We start from the raw sequence: 23,728 nt of genomic DNA, 5'->3' as shown, positions 1-23,728 counted from the left end.
AAGAGCAGGGATTTGAATGAAGGTCATGTCTGCAATTCAAAACATGTCAGACATGCTTCTTTTTGTATGCGTGATAACTGGGACCAGTAAGGCGTCCCTGCTCCCTGTGTGGCTATGTAAATAAGCTGTTAAGGGTCTCTATCATCTTAGTATTAAGCAATAACAGCTGTTACATCAAGCCAAAGAAGAGAAGCCGGAAAAGAAACACCATCAACCAAAAACCAGAGGCTCTTTCAGAGTCCTATGCACTAAACCAGCATACATGTTGCATAAGGATAGGACGCCAATTCTTTTAAAGCCAACTGCTACCGGTACCTTTTGAAGGAAATTAAGATTATTAACTGGCTTTCACCTCTGTTTGCTTTTACCTGGGCTAAACATGGTGCTTCTACAATTCACTTAGTCCTGGTGGATCTGGGAAGTGAAGGAAAAAGACTACAACTGAAAACACTCTTGCACATTTAGGAGTATTCCTGATCCTGGTAATTATTCTACTGCGTTATTACAGAACCAGTATTTTAAAAATGAATTTAAATCTGATCTGCAAACTGATAGAACAAGTAATGAAGACATGTTAGCTGGGAGATTAAAATAATGTTACAGGGAAGAATTTAATTACTTTAAGAGCAAGTAAAATGCAATAACAGATCAGAGTAACAGTTCAGAAAGAATCAGCAGTTTATTTGGAAGTGCACTTGCTAATATAATTCTATAAGTACCTGTTTTCATCAGCTGAGAATTAAGCTTGCTTAGCACCTGGAAATGAGCTAATAAACCCCTTAAATGCCTTTCCTCCTTCACATCACACCCCCTATTGACAGGTTACAGGTACTTTTAAAATCAATAATTTCTTTCCAATAAACAGTAGTAAGTCACAATATATATTAACCACAAAAGTAATTTATGACCTTTCAGTTACACTGCACTACATCTGTATGGTATATATGTAATGAGGAGTATAAATCTGAAATAAAACAAAACCCCCCAAAACTCCCAAAGCAAATACCCTCTCCCCAGCCCCCAAGCAAGGTAGTTTTGGGCCAAGGGTTAGGTTCAATGTCTATAATGAAAAACACAGTAAGAAAAACTGAGATGGAGAACCAGGATGCTGTCAAAGGAAGCTGACACAAAAATAAGATACTACAAAACAAAAGCCAGAGGAATGTAACAGAGGCTCTTAAGAGACATTCTGCAAAAATAAAACAATGTAACATCTAATGATCTTTATCCACAACGGCTTTCAAGTTTAACAATATGTTTAGAATTTCAAAAATCGTATCGGGGCACCGGTTCAGGTAAGAGAACTCAGTGATATATTTTATCCCAAACAAAGCAGAGAAGGAGAAAAGAAGAAATATTCTATTACGTGATACTCTGGAAACTAGGAACTGGATATTTGACTTTAACATCTAAAGAACAGAACTTTAAAGGACTTCAGCTTGAAAGGACCCCACAAGAAGGGTAAGAAATAAAAAAAGCTTTTGTTTAAAGACAGCCAATTGTCAAGAGAAATCGACTTAGTGTAGTCTTTCCTTTATATGGTAAAAAGAATAACCTCATCTGATTCCATCATTATTTACTAAGTAGAAAACCATTTTCTTCAGAACTGTGCTGATCAGTCATAAAGAGCTTACAGAAGTATCCAGATATCTGGTAAGATGATTATCCCCAAATTAAAAAGTAATAACAGCTTTTTCATCGCATTAAATGCCCCTGTGTCCTATTAAAAATATTCAAAAGAATTGCGCGCATTTCAAAAGCATGTAGTAAAACAAACCCCTCTAAATGAAATACTTATTAATACTTACTTATTGCAGTGATGTTTGAGATGTTTCCTATAGCTGTCCTCTTGAAATAACACATCTGGATTACAGGTTGTGAGCCAATCAGCGTCTTGCAGCATTGGCTGTGAACTCTGGGCTTTTACTTTCTTGCCCTTCCTCCCTCTGGGCACCGGTGCAGACAGACCTACGTAAAACCCCAATACTTCTTATACAATCTGAACAGAAAAAGCTCTCACCCCAAACTGCGTTACAAACATCCATCTAAAGCTATCACTGCTATATTTATTCCTTTGTGGCCAACACCACTCCCCAGAACTGAACAGCAACATAATTCAGTACAGAAAATTGCAAATAACAAAAATAAACCAAAATTTTCATGCAAATTTAAGTGTGAATAGTTCAAAACTCAAAGTGCCAGCCCGAAAACGGTGGTATATAAATATTTTTGTAAAAACTCTCATGAATCTTAATGGCCATAAGGAAACAAGCTTTCTGATTTATGGCAATTTGAAAGAGATTAACTCCAGCAGTAGATGCCACTTAAATATCACTCTGGAATACGTGTTCAAAACTGATTTATGGAAATGAACACTGCAAAGTGTTCAAGGGAGACTTGCCCTTTAAGTACAGACCAAGTCAAACCCCACCTTACTCATAAAACCTGACAAGATCCTATGACATGTCAGAATGGCTATAGTTTAAACTAAATACATAGCACAACTGAAGCAATTCCTTCCTATTTACTAGCAACATTATTTGATCGAGTTGACATACCGGAATGATTAACCAAAGCTCTAGTTTGCCCATCTGCAGTTGGAGTGATCAGATCCCAGATGAAACTTTTGATATTTTCATCCCCTTTATAATGATTAAGACAATACACCAGGATAGTCCGGCAGATGGTTTCCACATCTTGCTCTGTTAGCTGACGTTTATAGCGCCCATGTGAGAGGATGTCAGTCCACCGACCCCAGCTATAAGAAAAACATGTTCAATATAACAGCCAGGGCACTGACTGGTGTTTTAATTGCTGACTTTCAATTTAACTCCTGGTACCAAGTTGGGACCTCCTGCGTTAGCACCAATGTATTTTGCATTTGCAGGTTACGTCAGGGAAGCCAACCTCCACCACCAAAGGGTTAAGAATGTTTATTTTACAGAACAGGCAATAAATTCACTGCTCGTAAAGCTGCAATTGGATTACACTCAAAATAATAAAGTACATATGTTTAACTCTAATGGTCCCAGTAAGCTACAAATAGGAAATTCAACCAATACCTACAATCATGGTATTTGGGGAATCATTCTTATTTTAATCCTGAAATCCATTATTAACAATTGTTATAAACAACTTCCTAAAATAAAGACACTCATTCTGAAGCCCACCATGTTAGCAAATATAGCTACTTGCTTTCAAAGACATAAAACTCAAATTGCTAACTTCAATGGGGAAAAATATAAAGTATCAAATAGCTGAATTTAAGTGACCCCAAAATACCAGAATCTATGTTGAAAACCTCCAGATTGACTGTTGATTTCACAACCACATTGTTCTTTACACATACACTTTGTTGCTCTCCAAAACACTTAGAAAAGAGAGATTAATCCTTGCTAACTCAGGAATTCTTTATGCTACGAGAAACCATTAACAAATATTCTGGCATTACAAATCTACACCTATTACCGATGAGCTCATAGCCATCTGTGAGATACTTTTAGCTAAGTAACACATATATATATACACAACTTATATATACATATATCAACTTAAAATCTCACTGGTATGTATACAGTGTGCTGAGGTAAAGCTTACACAGTAAGAGATTTTGTGAATGTGTCCAAGAGATGGATGAGTTATTTACTATATATCATTTCCATATTTTCAGTTCTGTAGCCACAATCAGTGTATTTAACTTGTATATCCTTACCCATAAACCAACAAGTTCTTCTCCACCCTGAAACATTCACTTCTTGCATAACCCTGTGATTTGTCCTGAGGCCTACGGGGCTTTGTGCTAGGTTTTTCTTCAGAATCACTTTCCAGGTCTGAAAACTCCATCAGTTCATCCTCTTTGACTGCACTGTAGAGTCTGGTTTGCTTTCTTACTCTTGGTGTATCGATAACTAGGTTATTCTATAATCAAAGTGAAAATATAGAACTTTAGGAGGAGGGAAAATCTTCAATTTAATTGTACTGGGAACTATTGCAAAGCTCTTACCCTTCCATTTAAAGCATCAATATCCAGCTCAGCTTTCTTTGCCCACTTCTGCCAAAAATTAGGGTCATCCAAGGAAATGTCTGTCCTGTTCCCAGATGCAACAAAACTAGCCTAACAAATGTGAAAACAAATGCGTTGGTTTCTTAACAATATGCTACAAAGACTATCTATTTTCACCAGTAAATAAAATACTTAGGAGTTATGAAGTTGTAATTTCAAGAAAGAAAAAAGGTAAGCCTTGAAATTATCAGAACTGGAAATACACATATCACAACACTTGTGAGGGAAATACCTAAGATGAGTACATTGACACAGAAGGCAATTTAATACTACTTCCATCTACCCTGGTCACATTTTATTAATTTTCCTCTGAATGTCAATGCACACCTTCGCAAATGTTGAGCCTTTTCCTTCAGATTCAATAGTAATCGTATGTGTTCGCCTTAAGAGAATCTGATCAATATCCTCTTCACAGAATTTAGACCCTTCATCTTCCTCATCCATCAGAGCACCGTATGCCCCCTTTCGAAGAAGATCTTCTATTTCTTTCTTAGAAAGTTGTTGCACCTGTAACATGTAAGAGATGGGGGTTGGGTTTGAGTTTTTTTGTACATGTGACAGCATAATCAGACTGACGGTATTCCTATTTAGCATTTTAAGAACTGAAATTCTATGATAATGTGGTATCGGTCAATTAAACATTCATGCTGAAGTCACCTTTAAAAGAAGAATACAAACAACAAAATTCTTAGGGTGAAGCTATATGAGTGGTTTAAACTATTTAATAATTCATTGTCACTGACTCCCTTTAGTTCAGCTCTTATGATTGCTAAATTCCTCCTGGGCACAGATTTAACTTACTAAACTGACAAAGAGCTAAAGCGAAAGAAGTACAAAGCAAAAAGTCTACATCATAAAGACATGACTAGAAGAACTCCAAAAAGTGCTGGGATGAACATAATGTAAAGGATTGAATGATGAGAAAGGATGTGGACTGAGGGAACATGACTCCACCTGCATGCTTTAGGCAATAAATGAGCCATTAGATAGGCTGAGCCGGTTCAGGTAGCCCTGTCCTTAATTAACCCTACTTTAAAATACATGCTATACTCCCATCTGAAAACCATTCTCCACCTACATACAAATAAGCCAAGGGAAGTGTTGTGCTTTCATAGGATTTGTTGATCATGCATGTTAGCATATTAATTCTCACCCCATTTGTAGCGTTTTCTCTTCCACTCATAGACTGTAGCACAGCCTTATCAAGGCCAAGCTTCAGGCTAGCTTTGTCAAACATTTCCCTTTCGTAAGAGTTCCTTGTTATCAACCTGTAAATTTTCACTGATTTGCTTTGCCCTATTCTGTGACATCGTGCTTGAGCCTGGAGAAACAAAGACAGATAGTTACAGGTGACAAATCAATGCAGAGAACTTACTTTAAAAGTAATTGCTTTCAATGTAAGTAATAATCTTTATGCTTGCAAGAGAGGCACAGCAGATAATTTCTCTTGTAGGTGCAGAAAATTTCACAACAAAAAGGCAAAGAAATATTTTTAATAAAATGATCTTGTAGTATTACCTGGAGGTCATTTTGGGGGTTCCAGTCTGAATCAAAAATGATGCAGGTATCAGCAGCAGTAAGATTAATGCCCAGACCTCCTGCCCTTGTACACAGCAGGAAAACAAACCTATCAGAATCAGGTCTTGAAAACCTGTCGATAGCTGCCTGACGCAAGTTGCCTCTTACTCGGCCATCAATTCGTTCATACGGGTACCTGAAATATAGATGCATTATATGGAGAACTTCATTGCAATGGCATTGTTTGTTAGAATATGCAATTAAAACAAAAAGGAAATATGCTACTAGAGGGTTAAAAGACTACAACAAACTGAGTGACTGCTCCTGCATCCACTATCTTCATCAGTGGAAGACACACTACTATGTCTCCTCCTTTGCTTCCTTTGGTAAAGAACAGACTTTCATTCCAAGGAATTAAATAAACATTCAGGCTTAAGCTAAAAATCTCTACAGCCACCAAAACATTTTACTGAGTAGTAAACGAAAAGGTTTAAAGCTTTCCATGTGAGGTCATTTTGTACTCACTCAAAAGAAAAATTTCAGTACTTGCAATTTACAGGTATGCTTTTCCCTGTATCAGATCACTACAGAACGTACTGTAACATGTTTGAATTTCATCCCTTTTCAATATGGATTATTCACAGGTTAAATACAGTGGCCACTGAGGAAAGCACAGTTTATTTAGAATTGTATTATTTTGTTGCTCTCACCGTCTTTGAATGAGGTAGTCTTCCAGTATGTCCAAGCAGCGCACCATCTGGGAAAAGATAAGCACCCTGTGGCCACCAGCCTTCAGTTTTGGCAGCAGCTTGTCAATCAGTACTAGCTTGCCAGCAGCCTGGATCATTGCCTGGAGCTGAAAATCTGGAGAGTCGGCATTGTGTGTTTCTTTAAACTCTTCCAAAATTTTCTCTTCAGCACCTGCAAAGATTGGACAGCAATACAGGAACACTGCAAAGGGCTTTATTATCAACAGCGCGCCTGCCTTCAATGCCCTGCAGAAACTGCAGGAATGCTGTAAGCATCATGTGAATAAACATTTAGAAAACATATTAGGCTTAAATTTAAAGTAAACATGCACGCAAATACAGCATAAATACAAAGTAACTTTGAGCATTCATCCTTTTAAACAGGATTAAACCCTTTCCTGAATATATTCATACAACTATTTGACACACATAATATAATGAAAAAACAGTAAGAAAGAAGACTAAAAAGTAAACCATATTCCAAAAGGTCAACGCATTTTCTGCTCTTTTTAAAAATGCAACATGGAGGAAAAAATATCTTGTTTCCACAAGAAAATATAAGAAATAGAAATCACATTTGATGCCTGAGCTCTAGAATCACAACCAGGCTTCAACACATGCATGACCTGGACCTGCTCCTTCCACTATTAATTATAGAATCAAAAAGCCAAACAATGAAAAAAACCTAACTTTAGGGGATAAGAAGAGGATAAGCAGCTGTAACATTATTATTTTTACCTTCTATTTAACTTTCTGTTCTCACAATGTATTTTTTTGTTGCTCAGTTTGATGAAGCTATCCAATATTTAATTCTGGAAAGAGTATGTAAGTTCTTTCTTGCCATTCTCTTTACCTATGAACACTATGTAGAGCAGCAAATATTTCCTTGTACTGCTCACTACCTGAAGACTAAAATTCAGTTTCTTTTCAACCACTTCTGTGCTTTTATTCGTTTTTTAGTCTTGGTCACTTCTACCATCTGTGGACTACTCCAAGACTTATCAGATTACTATTCTTGGCTATATAAAAGGTTAAGAATCTTCATTCTAAGTTTATTTCATATTCAAGTAAACCCTTTTTTTTGAGCTATCTTTTTCAGTTTCTCTTTTCTTGTTGATGGGATTGTGCGGGCGTGTTGTTTGTTTTTTGACAAAACGTAGTTTATCAGGTATTTCTGGTTTGTATATTCAGCATCAATACTGCTTTTGAGTAACACAAGGAAAGGTGGGAGGGTTGGAGGAGGAGGGAACAACAGCTACTGCCAGGCTTCTGCTGAGCATCTCTCTTGTATCCCAGTTCCAAGTAGATGCCTGTAAACAAACACACAAATGCACCCTCCCTGCGCGGTTGCTGGTTCAGTGCCTACTGTAATGTGGTGCCTTAACTAGATACCACCCTAAGCAGGCTGGCTGACTGCTTCCTATACTCAATACATTTGCCTTACTAGATTTTACAGAATGCAATGGACTAAAGATGTGACTACCCTTGAACACAGTTTTACATCCCTTAATTTTCCTTAGCTGGATTCCGTACTCCAAGCATTAAACAGTTTGTACGTAAGAAAAATAAATCCAGCCAGACACTCCTTCAAGTGCCCTTTAAACGTATCACTTCCCACCTTGCAAAATAGGCAGAATTTTCGGTAGCACATCTCAGATTCTGTAGCAGGCTTACATAACTTCAGGATATAGCAGGCTGTCAAGTAGTTCATATACAGTAACTTCAGTGATTTTTCTTGGTTACATCATTTATTTCTCCCTCAATTGTGATATCCAAATTTAAGTTTTGCTACTACTAAGTAAACCAATATGCAAACAGCATCTGCAAAAGCAAACCACCTAAGCCAAACACACCACAATAAACCCACAAACAGGTCTAATGAATAGTGTACTTTCAGTATCGTTTGGTCTTGGCAGGACCCAGTTCCATAACAGACCATGACCTCCAAAAATCTGCTCTTTCAAAAACCCTATCTTGGCTAAACCCTATAAAGACCACTCTGTCTTTTTCAGTTCCATTTCAATTGCAATTAAGTGACGTACACCGAGAAGCTCATTACCCAAAAATTACTTGATGTACTACTTGTGGGTCTGTAACATGAGTTCCTGTCCTAGGTTATTTTCAGTAGGGGATGAAAGGAAGGCATTTGAATGTGGTTTTGGTCTGTCAGGGAAGCCCCCACTTCCAATCCCAATTAGAAGAGGGTAAGAGGCCTCAAGAGGGCATACAGAATAGAGCAGGAAACCTTCTCTGTGTTCAACACTGTATGATGTGTAAGCACAGAGGCACTTCCCATGACTGGCTCTTGGAGATGACAAAAGAGAAATGATGTATAAAAAGTTGAGAATAATTGCTACAGATAAAACAAGGAGTCCCGCTCTAAGAAAACAGACAATGCTTTGCCCAAGTTGGTTGGAGAATACACAAAATGTAGTAATTCCCAGAAGTCTACTCAAAGACAGTCTCAGCTTACCCCCATTTTCCTCTCCACAGAACACATCTACAAATCAAGAAATAAATGAATAAAACCACGCCACATTCAACTCCTACCATACTACTTCCACCATATAATCTACTATGGCTCTTAAATGAAGATGATCTATAAGACTCGCTTGCAACTATTATGCAAAACCAAACATACACCATTCTACTTGCATATTCCAGCACACAATCCAGTACTGCATGCTCACAAAAACAGTAAACTTGGAAGAAAACAAGAAGGATTCAGAGGCTTAACTGCTTTGATAAAAGCAGTCAAGTCTCAAGAACTTGCTACTGCAACAAATGCTTCACAAGGAGAGCGTTATGCAACATCTTGCACTACCAGCACCGGACTTCTTAGCGGAACTACAATAAACTTGGGCCACCACTAAATACAAAGCTGTTAATCAATCAACAAGAGAAAACTTCAGATTCTGACAACTACGGTATGTAAGAGTGCTTTCTGTCCTAGAACTACAAAGGATGTGTTTGTGTAATTCCATTTCCACACTAATAACCATCAGGATTTGCTTTTCCCTCAGATATGAAGGCTTGACCCTTGGTGTCATGTTGCTGCATGACACCAAGCAAGTCCAAATGTTCAAAAGTCACAATAATGTCATAAAGGCAAAAGCATTCAAGAGACAAACCCATCTCCCTTTATTAGGGTTCAGATACATTAATCAAAAAATAACTGAAATTCTGCATATAGCCACCTGGACCTCAGCAGGTGACACTAAACAAGACTTGTGAGGAAAAAAGCCCACAACTCTCTGCTGTAGGCAACACTGCAAGCATTATTCATGAACTCTATTTGACAAAACAAAGTAGCAGCAAAATATTCAGTTTGTTTCTTTTAGCAAATATGAAATAAGGAAAAATAATAGCAAGGTTAAAACTAGTTGAAAACCAAGAAACAGAGAAGTATAAAGTTCAGAAGCTCATAACCAGAACTTCGTGAACTATTTTCTGGTAAACTCATTATATAAACTTGAAGTAGCTGAGTATACTTGAAAGAAAGAACCAACAAACAAAATACCCCTACACCAGAACCACAGACTATTTAACTGTAGCTCATCCAAGTTTAGAAACTGAGTAGCCCACCAGCATGGCTGAGTGGAAGTACTTTGGAGTAACCCTATATTACGTCTTTGGAATAATTACTTGCACATGAAGTATAATTAGATGTCATTTTGTGAATCAGTTTAAGTATTCTTTCCCCCATTTAAACAAAAAATGTCACAGAAAAAACCATAAGCAGTGCAATATGGAAGTCATACAATAAAAAAAAAGAAATCGCATATGGCTGTTCAACAAAACAGTCTTTCATCATGCAGCTTATAACCAGCATTAAACCAACCATAGCATAAATTATACACAAAAAGAAAAAGGAGCTGGGAAACAAGAAACTACTAGAATGCAACCGTGTATGGAGGCTTGTGTTAATCCTCAAATGGCAGATTTGATTTGACCACCACACACAAGTTTAGCATGCTTCAGACAGCTATAGCTAGCTGGTTCATCACATGGTCAGTCCCTGAAACAGGGTTCCCAGGTAAGTGGTTGCGGCACCAAGACTATCAAAAGTTCAAGAAGCATCTTGATGAGGCTCTTAAGTCGTATGATTTAGTTTTAGGTAGTCCTGTGAGGAGCAGGAATTTGGACTCTACAATCCTTGTGGGTTCCTTCCAATTCTATGACTCTATGCTACTCACCTCAGATAATCCTGATCTAAAATCAACAGCATCACTCTAGAAAACAGTATTTGTCATTAATGTCTAAGATGACATTCATACAAATCTTTTCCTGACTAGTTATATTAGGAAATGAACTGACAGCATGTGGCCACAGAAATCCAGACTGGTCATCATTTCTTACCCCACAGCTTTTATTCAGAAGCTTTCAGGTATTATCTCATAATGTTCTATGGCAAGAAAATAAGAGCAGCTAACTCTAACTGAAGAAAAAACTGCCAGATTTATGCCAACATCCAACAACCTTCATGGTAACTGAAGTCTTGTTTGTCAGAACTAACAGAAAGGAAAACTTGGTAACAGCAACACAAACTCTGCCGGGGCTAAGAAACCTTGGGAAAAGGCACTACAGCTGTCCTCTAAAGCAATGCTGTCGTGGCTGGCAGATACAGCCATACCTAAGAGAACCTAAACATTATCTCACTTTTTCTACTTACAGTAAGTGAATAAATAAAAAGGCACACTAGAATAGAATTTCCAACTTATTGAACTTCCTTACAACCATTTTTCAAATGAGGAGAAAAACAGGAGGCCTACCATTAATAAGGTATGGATGATTGCAGCATTTCCTTAGTTCCATCATAGTGTTTAAAAGATTAGGTACATTTGCCTGACCTCCACCCTTGGAAAGAAATGTGAAATTCTTTTCAAGAATAGCACGGTAGTATTTCTTCTGAATGTTTGTCAGCTCAACTTCAATGATGGTTTCTTCTTTGGGGGCCAGGTTCTTTTCTACATCCTCCTTGAGACGTCTCAGCATCATAGGCTTCAAAATAGCTTGGAGTTTTTGCACCTAGGAAATATACATGTGATAAATAACTGAATTAAAACTGTAAGGCTTCAAATACTTATTTTTCAATTTCCTCAATTCGAAATCCTTGTTTCCTACCTCAGATCCCAAGCAGAGTGCATATGTAAAAAAATGCTTCCTCGACAATCTACATAGAGTGCTCGTTGTTAACGCAGTGACATATACACTTCTGAAGTCAACTTTCAGTGTGCAACCCTTTTGTTTAGTGACTGTTATTAAACAGACCTCACCTATAACTATCCTTTTAGACAAGGACAGTATTGCACACCAGTCATGTAGACCTAACCTGAAGTACTGCTATATAAGCAAATGTCTGCAAGATCAAGGTTTACAATTAAACTTCTAACCGCTAGACACAATGCTTAATACTATTTTTCCCTTATGTATTTGCTTCTGATGATTTTCTTATTTCCTCATTTTGACATCCACTGAAGTAGAAACTACTGACGCCTGGTCTCAAAATGAAAACATTTTCTTTCTGTGAATTTTGTAACACACTGATAATTTTTAGTGTCTCCAGGTTTTGCAGCGTATTCTTTAAGACACATCCTAAATGGGGGAGGGATGAAGAAATGTTCGTTTCCTCAAATAGGTGGAATGGGATTGCAAGGAATGGAGGAGAAAACCCAAGTTATTAAAACATAATCTCGCCCATCACTTGAAAGATAAACCAAATTCCAAAACAACTAATGGTGTGTCAGTAGAGGAGGCAGCTCTTCCAAACTTGTTGGCCCAAGCAATCCAGGCTCAAATTCTGCTCATGGCTGATGGCATTACTTTAGTAATAGTTCTATGTATGGCTTCAAAAATGTCCAGTTCTGCTCTGATGACATCTTCAGCTGGCCAGACACAAGCTACATTGAGAGTTAAGATATATAAACTCCAGCTCAAACATTATATTAACAGGACTACATGGCTCCTGGATCAGAGCTGGCCCACTTCCAATCAGGTCAGAGTCCATTCTGACTGGCATGCATCTGACTGCACAATCTGGGCAAACATATCCTATGATTCCCTCAGGACATACTATTTTTCCAGGAGGTAAGGGGCTGGGGAATCTATTTTGTAATTACTGTTTTGTAATCTAGACTATTCCCTATGAAAGAGTTGCTCTGAAAGAAAGTTAACAAATTCAAGCAGTCAAAACTTAGAAATACCATAGATTATTTTTCAGACAAAACCAACACAAAGTTGTACACAAAACGCATGTAACCATGAAGTGCGAGTATCATAGGGTCAAATTAAGGTGCCTAAACTAAGATGCCATGACAAGGTAAGTCCTAATGTTAAAGTTACCTATTGACTTTTTAAAACACTTTCATGCATACAAGATGGCATTTAAATTTCATATATGATCATCAGAAGCTTTTACATTCTAGGTCCAAAACAGGCTGCACTAAGGGTCTTTCATTCTGCATTGACTTATGCATTCCTTCTATTAGACAGCTTGAGAAATCTGTTTCTGAATGAGTCAAAAAAATCTCCCTCCATTTGGTTAACTCTTGCTAAGCTAGGTTTCAAATGTGTTCCTGTTTGCATACAAGTCACTGATAAAACTCTCAGATGTTAACATCGCAGAAGTTAGAGAGGACACTCCCCTCAATCTGATAGTGATGCTTAAGGAAGAAGGTCAGATGACAAGTTAATTCTCTTAAAGGAATTCTAGAAGCATTTTCTTCCAGCAACCGTTACAAGGCACCTCACCCCCATTTTTAAATACCGTATTTCAACAAGAGGAAGCCTTCCGTGTTTCTGCATTACCCATGGACAAAGGATCCCATAAACAAACCCCGCCCCCGCCACAGTGATACAGCAAATTACTTTTGGTCAAAAGCAGAAAAGTTAACGAAATGAAAACAAAAACCAGGGATAAAACTACTATGGTCTTCCAAAAAGTAAATAGTTATAATTTCTAAAAGCAAATAATGAAGTTCAGATATAATACAATGGATAATTTCACAACATCTAAATACAAAATTGTGCAAGAGAGGTTTACCTGTTCTTCTGTTTTCAGATCACCAAATTCTTGCATGAATGTGGTTTCTGATGGAAAGCGACCTGGTTCCAAGAAGTGAAGCAAGCTAAACAGCTCTTCTACTGTATTTTGCAAAGGGGTTCCAGTAAGCAGCACTTTATGCTCCTGAAAGGTTAAGAAAGAGTTGCCTAGGAATCCATCTAAATTAATTTTCAATGGAGTAACACACAAAATTCTCTTTTCTTTCTGTGTATGTATCTCTCATCTTTGCTTCTTCTCCCTACCCTCAACTACGTATAGCACTTTTAAAGACATTTCTAACTAGTATTCCAGCTTTCCTTCAGCCCAAAAAAATACTTAATTACTTATGCACCTTCGAAAGTCCTTCCTATACAGGAAGAGATTCTACTGACCCACAACACCCAAGACCTTTCACAAATATAATGAACTTTAAATAGCAAAATAACAACTGAACTTATCCCATCACTTCCAGTGTACTTCCATCACTTTCCAGTGAAAATCCATCAATTTATAACACCTCCAAGAGATCTCAGTGCATGAATTTTTTCAGGGCTAGTGTGCAAGTTTCTAACACAGGAAACCTGAAGCAGAGTCCTACTTCCATCTACACACAACAGACCATGAATGGCAAAGACAAGAGTAGAAGCTGCAAATTGCGCTAGAGAAGGAGCCCAGAGAGGTTAAGCAACTAGCTGAAGGTCAAACATGAGTCTACAAGTAAAACAAGAACTGACATGAGAAGTCCTGTATCTCCACATGCAGCCACGCCTATAGGCTCAGCTTTGCCCTAAGCAACCATAACAAGCAAAATAAAGTGCATACAGCATTTTTATGAACTTTTATTCATTAAACCTCAAGACTCCATGAAAAGCATTATTTAGCAAACAGGGAGAAAGAATCATCTTATTTTTCTCTGTGTGCATAATAAAAGTTATTTTGTGCACATGATGTAATGCATACTTAGGTAAGCATCAGAAACCAACTCACTCTTTCCTTCGTCAGTCTGAAAGAACATCCTTATGGCCACACAACAAGGTAACTCTGGAGCTGACATTAATGCAGAGCAGTTTAACTCTTGCACACATATCTGACCACCTGACCATGCTATATTTTTAAATAACTGTCTATGTGAAGTGACTATAGAGTAAGTCACATGAAAAGAGAGAAAGGGAAGGACAAATTAATCTTAACAGCATCCACATAATTCTAGGTCTAAAACAATGAAGAGACTTATGAAACATCAGCACTCAAAAATGGAAGGTATGATATGCTTCCAGGTATTTTAAAGACTTTCTCAGAAGCTTTCCCTCACTCTTAACAGCACTCGATGATTTTAGTTGAGAAGAAAACCTCTTATTTTACTTTTTGAGGAAACCATAAACGAGGAGGAATAAAAATATGTAAGATGCAAACATAAATGTACACACTGACCAGATCCATCATCTTGAGTCCTTCCAATAGCTTACAATTCCTGTTCTTCAGCCTGTGGGCCTCATCGATGACTACGCAACGCCAAGGAATGTTGCGCAGCTCTGGGCAGTCAGTCAAGATCATTTCAAATGTTGTGATAATGGCATGGAACTTGTAGGATCCCTTTATCACACGACCCTAAAACAAACAGCAAAAATTTAAGCAAAGTCCCTGGCACGGAAACAAGTACATCTGTTTCATCTTCAAAATTCATTCTTTAAAAATACAGAAGAGTACAATGGCCAAGGTGCTGAATGAAGTAAACGTAGTCACTATTGCTGACTCAATGAGGGAATACAAATGTTTGCTACTTGCTTCATGTTAGCTATGCTTTTAATCCTGTAAAAAGACCCACAAAAATCCCTGCATATACATTACAAATATCTTACACAAGTATTTCAGTTGTAATTCATGTGGATTATAATAACGCCTTGATGCATTAATGCACTGCTGCAACACTCAAAGTAAGCTTTTCCAACTCTGTCAAGAGAATTGTCTTCAAATCAAAGGTATGGAACAGTCCTCCCAAACAATCCAATTAAGCTGTAAGTACATTAAGGCTTCATATTTATGACTATTAGAACACAGGTATGTAGCAAATAAAAAACAGACTACGGAGAAACGTAGGCCCCCTCCAGAAGCTCTCATGAGAACTAGCTACACAGGATTTGGAGAAGGCTGAGGTTCTCAATGACTTCTTTGCCTCGGTCTTCACTGGCAAAGGATCTGACCACACCACCCAAGTCTTGGAAGGCAGATGCAGAGACTGTAAGAATGAAGACCTTAGGTCCACTGTAGGAGAAGCTCTGGTTCGAGACCATCTCTAAAACCTGAATATGCACAAGTCCATGGGACCTGATGAAATCCATCCGCGGGTCCTGAAGGAGATGGCAAATGAAGTTGCTAACCCACTGGCCATCATATTTGAAAAATCATGGCAGTCAGGTGAAGTCCCCGACGACTGGAAAAACGGAAATATAACCCCCATTTTCAAGAAGGAGAAAATGGATGACCTGGGGAATTACAGACCAGTCACTCTCACCTCTGTGCCTGGCAAAATCTTGGAGCAGATTCTCCTGGAAGGCATGCTAAGGCACATGAAAAACAACAAGGTGCTTGGTGACAGCCAGCATGGCTTCACCAAGGGCAAATCCTGCCTGACCAATTTGGTGGCCTTCTGTGATGGGGCTATGGAACTGATGGACAGGGGGAGAGCAGTTGATGTCATCTACCTGGACTTGTGCAAAGCATTCGACACTGTCCCACACGACACCCTTGTCTCTAAATTCGAGAGACATCAATTTGATGGATGGACCACTCGGTGGATAAAGAACTGGCTGGATGGCCACACACAGAGAGTTGTGGTCAATGGCTCCACGCCCACCTGGAGACCAGTAACGAGTGGTGTCCCTCAGCGATCGGTGTTGGGACCGGTCTTGTTTAACATCTTCGTTGCTGACTTGGACGGTGGGATTGAGTGCACTCTCAGCAAGTTTGCCGATGACACCAAGTTGTGTGGTTCGGTTGATACGCTGGAGGGAAGGAATGCCATCCAGAGGGACCTTGACACGCTTGTGAGGTGGGCTGATGCCAACCTCATGAAGTTTAACCATGCCAAGTGCAAGGTCCTACACCTGGGTTGGAGCAATCCCAGACACAGCTACAAGCTGGGCAGAGAAGAGATTCAGAGCAGCCCTGCGGAGAAGGACTTGGGGGTGCTGGTCGATGAGAAAATGAACATGAGCCGGCTTCAGTGTGCGCTTGTAGACCAGAAAGCCAACCGTATCCTGGGCTGCATCAAAAGGAGCAGCAGGTCGAAGGAGGTGATCCTGTCCCTGTACTCTGCTCTCGTGAGACCTCACCTGGAGTAATGCGTGCAGTTCTGGTGTCCTCAACATAAAAAGGACATGGAACTGTTGGAGTAAGTCCAGAGGAGGGCCACAAGGATGAACAGAGGACTGAAGCATTCCCCGTATGAAGATAGGCTGAGAAAGTTGGGGCTGTTCAGCCTGGAGACGAGAAGGCTGCGTGGAGACCTCATAGCAGCCTTCCAGTATCTGAAGGGGGCCTATACGGAATCTGGGGATGGACTCTTCATTAGGGACTATAGTGACAGGACAAATGGTAACAGGTTAAAACTTAAACACGGGAAGTTTAGATTGGACATAAGAAGGAAATTCTTTCCTGTTAGGGTTGGTGAGGCACTGGAATGGGCTGCCCAGGGAGGTTGTGAATGCTCCATCCCTAGCAGTGTTCAAGGCCAGGTTGGATGAAGCCCTGGGTGATACGGTTTAGTGTGAGGTGTCCCTGCCCATGGCAGGGGGGTTGGAACTTGATGATCTTAAGGTCCTTTCCAACCCTAACTATTCTATGATTCTATGATTTTGCTCAAAACAAACAGTAAGTTTTTTTCCCCAGTTGACATCTCCGCATATGTTTTCTTGGTATTTGTGTTAATTTGTGTTAACAAATGTGCAACAGGACGATTTACTTGATGTCTGGCACCATTCGCACTATTTCATTACTTGAGAGTCTTATTTTCATGGCTGATACTAAGACTGCTGCAAATAAACCCTACCCTAAATAAACTTTACTGAAGATTATGGAATAAACATCTTTCTGACATTATGCTATCTTTCTTCCCAACACTGTTCAAAGAAAAATATAACTTGGTATCTCTGGTGTCACCAGGTCTGCACAGAAACAGACTCTCACTAAGGATGGTCCTCACACAACTTCAAAGCCATCTACGTTTTCAAAGCAGGACTGTGTCATGGGTGGTGTATTGAATACCTTTCAAAAGAAACATGTATTTTACTGTAAGGTAACCATTTCTTTCTTCAAACGTGCAAGTCTGAATCCTTTTACAAATGACCTGCATATAATCCTCTCAAAACTGTGGGGATCAGAACTGGCTACTGACTCCGTAAAATGATTGGAAACCTGATACCCTGAACTCAGCATTCAATCTGACAGTGCACATCAAGAGTGTTTCAGAGGGAGTAATGACCTGTTCAACAGTGCTTTCTTGTGGCAGTCCAGAAACATTTGTCTTCTTAAGGAGAAAAAATTCATTACCTAACAAACAGCAGACGGAGATACACTAAGTGGACAACTTAAATAGCCAGCAAATGCTGTAACCTCTTAATGAGCCAGGTATCACTGAAAATACAAGAATGCAGCTCAGGAGATTCTCTCCAAGTAGTGGAAAACTCTTCCATGAGCAACCTAGTGACAGTAGGGCAAGTAATGCTCTTCAAAAATTATCACGGCATAAAGCAGTGCATCCAGTTGAAGCAAAAATTGTAAGATGGACCCTTGATTATATACTTGGAGCTGTCTAAATCTCAGATTAAAATATGCATAGCAGTCTTGCCACAAGAGCTCACATTATTTGAAAGATAGTCAAATGTTGTACTGAAGAACACAACAGTAAATCAAGCAGAAAGTTCCATGAGATCTCCAAGAGCTTTAGCTGGTGAATGATTTTTTCTTCAGTTTCAGGTCTCCCAAACTTGGGGAAGTATGAGAAAGAACCCTAAATAATCCTATGCATGTCACATTTGAGAAATCTGAATGCAGAAGCTCTCAGGAAAGTGACCTACAGCATTGTCATAGGTGAATTCGTAGCCAACTAGGAAACAATTTATCCTGTTTCAGTGTGGCATTCAAATGAAGCTCTCTCATGTTAGAAACACAGGAATTTATATCCATTTACTCAGGGAAGTTCATCCATTTCAGGAAATCAATCTTCCTAATTGGTAGCAGTTTCCTATTCTGTTCTGGAAGCAACTCAATCAACAGAGATAGCCACAAGGTACAACAATTTCATATTAATATAACAGGTTATGTTTTGAGGTATTACGTCTTAGCAGATACAAACTGAGAAGATCAACTGGATGTGTGGAAGAAGGACTTCTAAAAAGATGCACATTCCACCACCAGGAACTGTGAAAGATTATTATGGTCTTTTCCCAGCAACCTCAGGCTCCACTTCGAGGAGTAAGAGAACAGATGCAAGAAATGTGCACAATAACCAACTATAGCCAGAAGGTTTCTGGAAAACTAAGTCACAGTGACTTTGTAAAATGGAATTTGACGTAATCTTTGGTGAAAGACACAGTACCTAGTGGTGAAATATGGCCTTAAACTGCTGCATACTAACCATCTGTTACATAAATCTGAGGTAATCCTATGCTGATGACGTGTTCCCAACTCAGTAGCTTCTCAGCAAGGTGGAAAACCATAGAGGCAGGAAAATACTCTAAGCCAACACCGACTGAGCCCAAAAAGGAATGAATCAGGTAAGCCAGAAAAAGTCCTGAACATGAAAAGAACTGATCTGAAATCAAACAAGGACAAGGTGTTCTGTTTCTACATGTGAGTCAGGAGGGTTCTCTTTTTAGTCTTCTTTACACTGCAAAGGAAAATTTCCCTCACAAACAACTCAAGTATTTTGCAGGGCTCCGTCATTAGTTTTATTTGACATATACAGTTTTCCTGATGTTAGAATAGAACTCTTTCTTAGAGGTAGAACACTACAGAAAAGCAACTGGCTTACTTGATATTCCAACCAACAAAGACCCCCAGAAGTTCCTTTCAGTTATATGGCACAAGAACGTTCAGAACAGGCTTCCCTATATGACCCTCACAAGCAATAGGGCAGGAAGGGATATCAGGGAATATTCTCTGGAAGTGGTTAGCACTGAAGTCACAGCACTGCAGAAATGTATTTTGTTACTGTTAGCTTTTCACAACAACCTGACTCTGGTTACTGGCTTTGACTCTGACAAAACACCACTGCAGATGGGGCAGGCGCTCCTTACACATGCTATCTCTTATTACGGCCCTTCAAAGCCACTCAGACTTCCTCAGTTTTCAACTGCCTTTAAGAATCAGCTCAGCTTGAGAGGCCTTTTTCCACACTGAGGCCTAAAAAGCCTAAGATGCTGACGTCTGGGTTGAGGTGTTTGGTAAGAAATGATAATGGCAAAGCCAGCCTTCTTTCTCTTCCCCCATTGTACACCAGCTGATAGTACTTTAGAGGATGCCAGACTGAGCACTACATGGAGATTCTTTTTGTCAGAACATGAAGAGACTTTCCCCCCCCCATAATTTAGTTTCTACCATGTGTTACACAGCTCACACAGTCTTAAAAAGAATGGAACACAGAAGGTGATTTCATGACACATCTAAGCTACCTGCCACCAAAAGGATTTCACTCCATTTCTCCCCAACCATGACAATTGCCTGATTCTCCTCTTAAGGCAGTTTAGGGAGCAAAGCTAGCAGAAAATGATTCATTTCTCTGTGCTATCAGTGCTTTATCATTACTCACTATGGGGTCAAATGATAGACACGGTCATTGCAAGAGGCAAGTTAAGACTACAGCAACAGGGGGAACAAAACTTTCTGTGGCTTCTTGCCTTAGATCCTTTTAGGTACCTTTAGATCAGTGAAATGATGTTGCCAAAATAACACTAAATCTGCACAGTAAGTGGGATTTTTCTGATTACCTCCCTTCAGGTTTCATGCTACCTAGCTGCTGCATTCTAAGGGAAAGAACATGCTGAGAACAAGCACCACCTAAATAATGAACAAATACAGCTTTTAACCCAAGAAAACATTTCAGTAGAGACAGTATTTGTATAAACCCAAATTTTCAAATTTGGTATCACATATCCATCTCTGGTAAGAAATAGTTTTAAAACCAGAAGTACAAATCCATTCTAGTTTATTTGTGTATCATACATCTAAGCAAGAAGCTAACTGTGATTATTATCCTAAGGAATAACAGTCATTAGACCTCAGTGTAGCAACTGTTACTCAAATCAATCTTATTTAACAATAGCATATATGATTTTGATTTGAAAGTTTCTCTGATAAATTCCTGGGAAAATGGTTATTTTCTAGGCCAAACAGATGTAACTTTCAACTACTATAAATTACTATGTGTTTTTTCTACTATATATAAGTATATAGTCTGTTTGCCTTAATGGCATGTCAAGTTGTGGCCCAGTCATCGCCTTGAAAAGAGTTTTTAATTAGTTCTTTCCCTGTAATAGCATGTTTTCTATCCAGGAACCTCCCCCCTACCTTTGCTCCAAGACTCCAGTTTTTCAACACTGTGGACCAGAAGTGAGTACTAGGCAGAACTGGACTACCACCCCATTACTGACAAAGAGAAGAATGCTGTGACTTTTCTACTCTTTAATAAAGATTCCTTTCCTCCTACACACTTGCACTATAACAACAGTCTCACAGTACAAGCTCATGTTTAACTGGTCATCATGTGTCATGACATGAAGGGATCTACATTTGTCTTACAGCCTTCCCAGAACCAAGCTCTCCTCTACTCCTCTTCCACAAATAGCCCTATATTTAGCTATTCTGAGTGTTGTTAGCTTGGATCCAATTTATTAAGTAACACAGCTTACTCTGTATCTGCAAACTGTCTTAATTATTTACCACTCTCCCCATCTTTGTGTCATTTGAAAACTTCCACAGTAATGATTTTATGTTTTCTTTCAGGTCATTGATAAAAGTGTTATATAGCTCATGGACATGAACCAATCCCTTAAGAACTAAGCTGGAAATGCAAATCATTTCTCATTTACAATTACATCAAGAAATATCAGTTAGCCAGTTTTAAATCCACTTAATGTGTGCCATATTGATTTTATATCATACTAGTTTATTAATCAAAATATCCAGCAGCATAAAATCAAATCCTTTACAGAAAATCTGAAAGTATAAATTCACCACTATCACTTCTTTAAGCTCAGCTGGAAATAACACTCCATAATATATCAAATTTAAGTGATGAGGATTATGCTGATTTGAAACAACATTCAATATACATGCATTATTTTCCCACAATCCTGTTTAATTACCTTTGGTAAAGCCATGCATGCAAGTGCAGAGACTCTGCTCTTTATAGCTAGTTTTCCAAATAGTTCTACCCCAAATTTTTTCTGTGCCTGCTTTCCTTCTCTCAAAAGAACTAGTCAACCCAAGCACAGTAACACAGATTCAAAATACATATGATACATAAAACTTGAAAAAGAAACATCAACAAGTTTAATTTCTGCAAGCTAGTCTTTTCCTGAAATGGTAGGCAAAGATTGTTTTTTACTTCTTAGTTCCAACTACAATAGTTTCTCCATCGAGAATCCTTTATGTCAGCTCTCCTCAGGAATGCGAAACAATAAAAACCTTGCATGAAACAATGAAATCCTGAACAAGAGTTGCACCAACAATTCTTGGTCCCCCTTCTGTTTCCAGCCTATCTCTTGGCTACTAACAAAAAGTACTCCCCTTATTAATTCACTATTAGGTAAAGCCTACTATATCAGTACAACAAACCCAATCAGTGCTTAGATTAATAAACAACAGTAAGGCACACACAACAAAGAAGAAAAGAAAAAAGAAGAACTTTTACCTGTGGATCTTTGAAATACATTTCATACAACTGAATGGTCCGCCGGCTTGCTTGACTCCCATGATACACAACCACATTCAATTCTGTCCAGGTGCGAAACTCCCTTTCCCAGTTGGGAATTGTGGACAACGGTGCAATAACCAAGAAAGGACCATGGATTCCTTTCAAATATATCTCATAGAGAAACGTAATGGACTGGATAGTCTTTCCCAACCCCATTTCATCTGCTAAAATGCAGTTTCGTCTGAAAACAATAATAAAACCAGTCTGAATGATTTCTTTGTAACTTAAAACATAGAAAAACTGTAAGGAGCTAAACTGACTAAAACAGAAACTTTTTAGAATAGCAAGTTTACACTGAAAAGACATCATAATCTTCTTGCATTTTAAATAGATGTTATAATTTGTGACACAATAAGCATGGATATATCCATTTTATGTACCTCTCAAATTCACATGGGAAAGGGGCACCAAGGGTGTGCATGAACACATACACAAGCAAAAGCATTTACAAGAAGAATCTGACATTTATGTTTAATACAAGATTATGTTATCCACCCAAAATTAATTTTTGTATCAACCCTACAGCAAAAAATGAGATATGTAAATAATTCTAAACCCTCACTTTAGAAGATTACTTTATAAGGTTATTGTTTCAAAAAGAGGATTGTTTGCAATTGTTTCCAAGCTTTACCAAAGCAGAATTCAGCAGTAAGCAGTATTTTACGTACGTGTTGTACCAATTGAAAAGAAGCCAGTTTACTCCCTCCAACTGGTATTCCCTGAGTTTGTTATTGTTTTTATACTCCCTGGAACTCTCCGATTTCTTCCAGTCATCAGCAGGAGGTCGCTCCTGTTTCAAATACAGCAAATCCCATTAGTGGTTTCTGAAAGACCACATTACTTTACTATTTTCAAATAAAAACCTCTATACTGAGCCAATTCTTACCACACGCTCCGTTTCTGGCTCCCTAGACATCAGTTTCTCAAATTCTTCAATCTTAGCTTGGTCAATGTCTTGCTTGAGCTCCCAAGTGCTGTCTTCATAAGGAAGTGAACACCATTTCACCAGATAATGTGTTACAGGCTTTGTTAAGACAAAAAAATAAGATCACAATTTAGAAAGAACAGAAGTGTAACCATTTTGACAGGAGACCTGCAGGCTAGATAAAATTCAAACAGCTTTACCAGACCTGAATGTCTGAATCAGCCAAAAGGATAAGAAAACAGCAGGCTGACACCTTGACAACCTAACAAAGTAAGATCAGAACACAGGGAATGCACACTTACAACCAACGAAAGTACAACACTACAACTGAAATTGCTAAGGCTAGAATAAAAATTTGTAAGTAAATCAATATTCATTTTCCAACTGTTACAATTTCTGTGTTTACCACATATTTCAACAATCAACTGTTTTTTCTTACAAGTGTCATCAGAATCTT

General features: G+C 38.6%; 1 protein-coding gene across 8 annotated transcripts in view; it reads right to left on the bottom strand.

Annotated features, from left to right (window-relative positions):
- CHD7 (chromodomain helicase DNA binding protein 7) overlaps window positions 1–23,728 on the bottom strand; it is a 136,049-nt gene that overhangs the window by 16,364 nt on the left and 95,957 nt on the right. For all 8 annotated transcript variants that reach the window (XM_061342815.1, XM_061342818.1, XM_061342817.1 and 5 more), the window contains 14 exons: window positions 23,233–23,370; window positions 23,015–23,136; window positions 22,284–22,527; window positions 14,804–14,980; window positions 13,373–13,516; window positions 11,103–11,358; window positions 6,292–6,502; window positions 5,582–5,777; window positions 5,217–5,384; window positions 4,391–4,570; window positions 4,004–4,114; window positions 3,713–3,918; window positions 2,559–2,758; window positions 1,809–1,968 (listed from right to left, as the gene is read on the bottom strand). In XM_061342815.1, the coding sequence (XP_061198799.1) occupies window positions 1,809–1,968; window positions 2,559–2,758; window positions 3,713–3,918; window positions 4,004–4,114; window positions 4,391–4,570; window positions 5,217–5,384; window positions 5,582–5,777; window positions 6,292–6,502; window positions 11,103–11,358; window positions 13,373–13,516; window positions 14,804–14,980; window positions 22,284–22,527; window positions 23,015–23,136; window positions 23,233–23,370 (2,513 nt within the window). The remainder of the gene's footprint in view (window positions 1–1,808; window positions 1,969–2,558; window positions 2,759–3,712; window positions 3,919–4,003; window positions 4,115–4,390; window positions 4,571–5,216; window positions 5,385–5,581; window positions 5,778–6,291; window positions 6,503–11,102; window positions 11,359–13,372; window positions 13,517–14,803; window positions 14,981–22,283; window positions 22,528–23,014; window positions 23,137–23,232; window positions 23,371–23,728) is intronic.

Source organism: Neopsephotus bourkii, unplaced genomic scaffold (assembly GCF_033783945.1).
Source record: "Neopsephotus bourkii isolate Nb327-2 ecotype Australia unplaced genomic scaffold, CSIRO-AGI_Nbou_v1 NB_1820, whole genome shotgun sequence".
Classification (NCBI taxonomy): domain Eukaryota; kingdom Metazoa; phylum Chordata; class Aves; order Psittaciformes; family Psittacidae; genus Neopsephotus; species Neopsephotus bourkii.
Note: the sequence above shows the minus strand (reverse complement) of the source record. Positions and strands in the feature narration are given on the sequence as shown.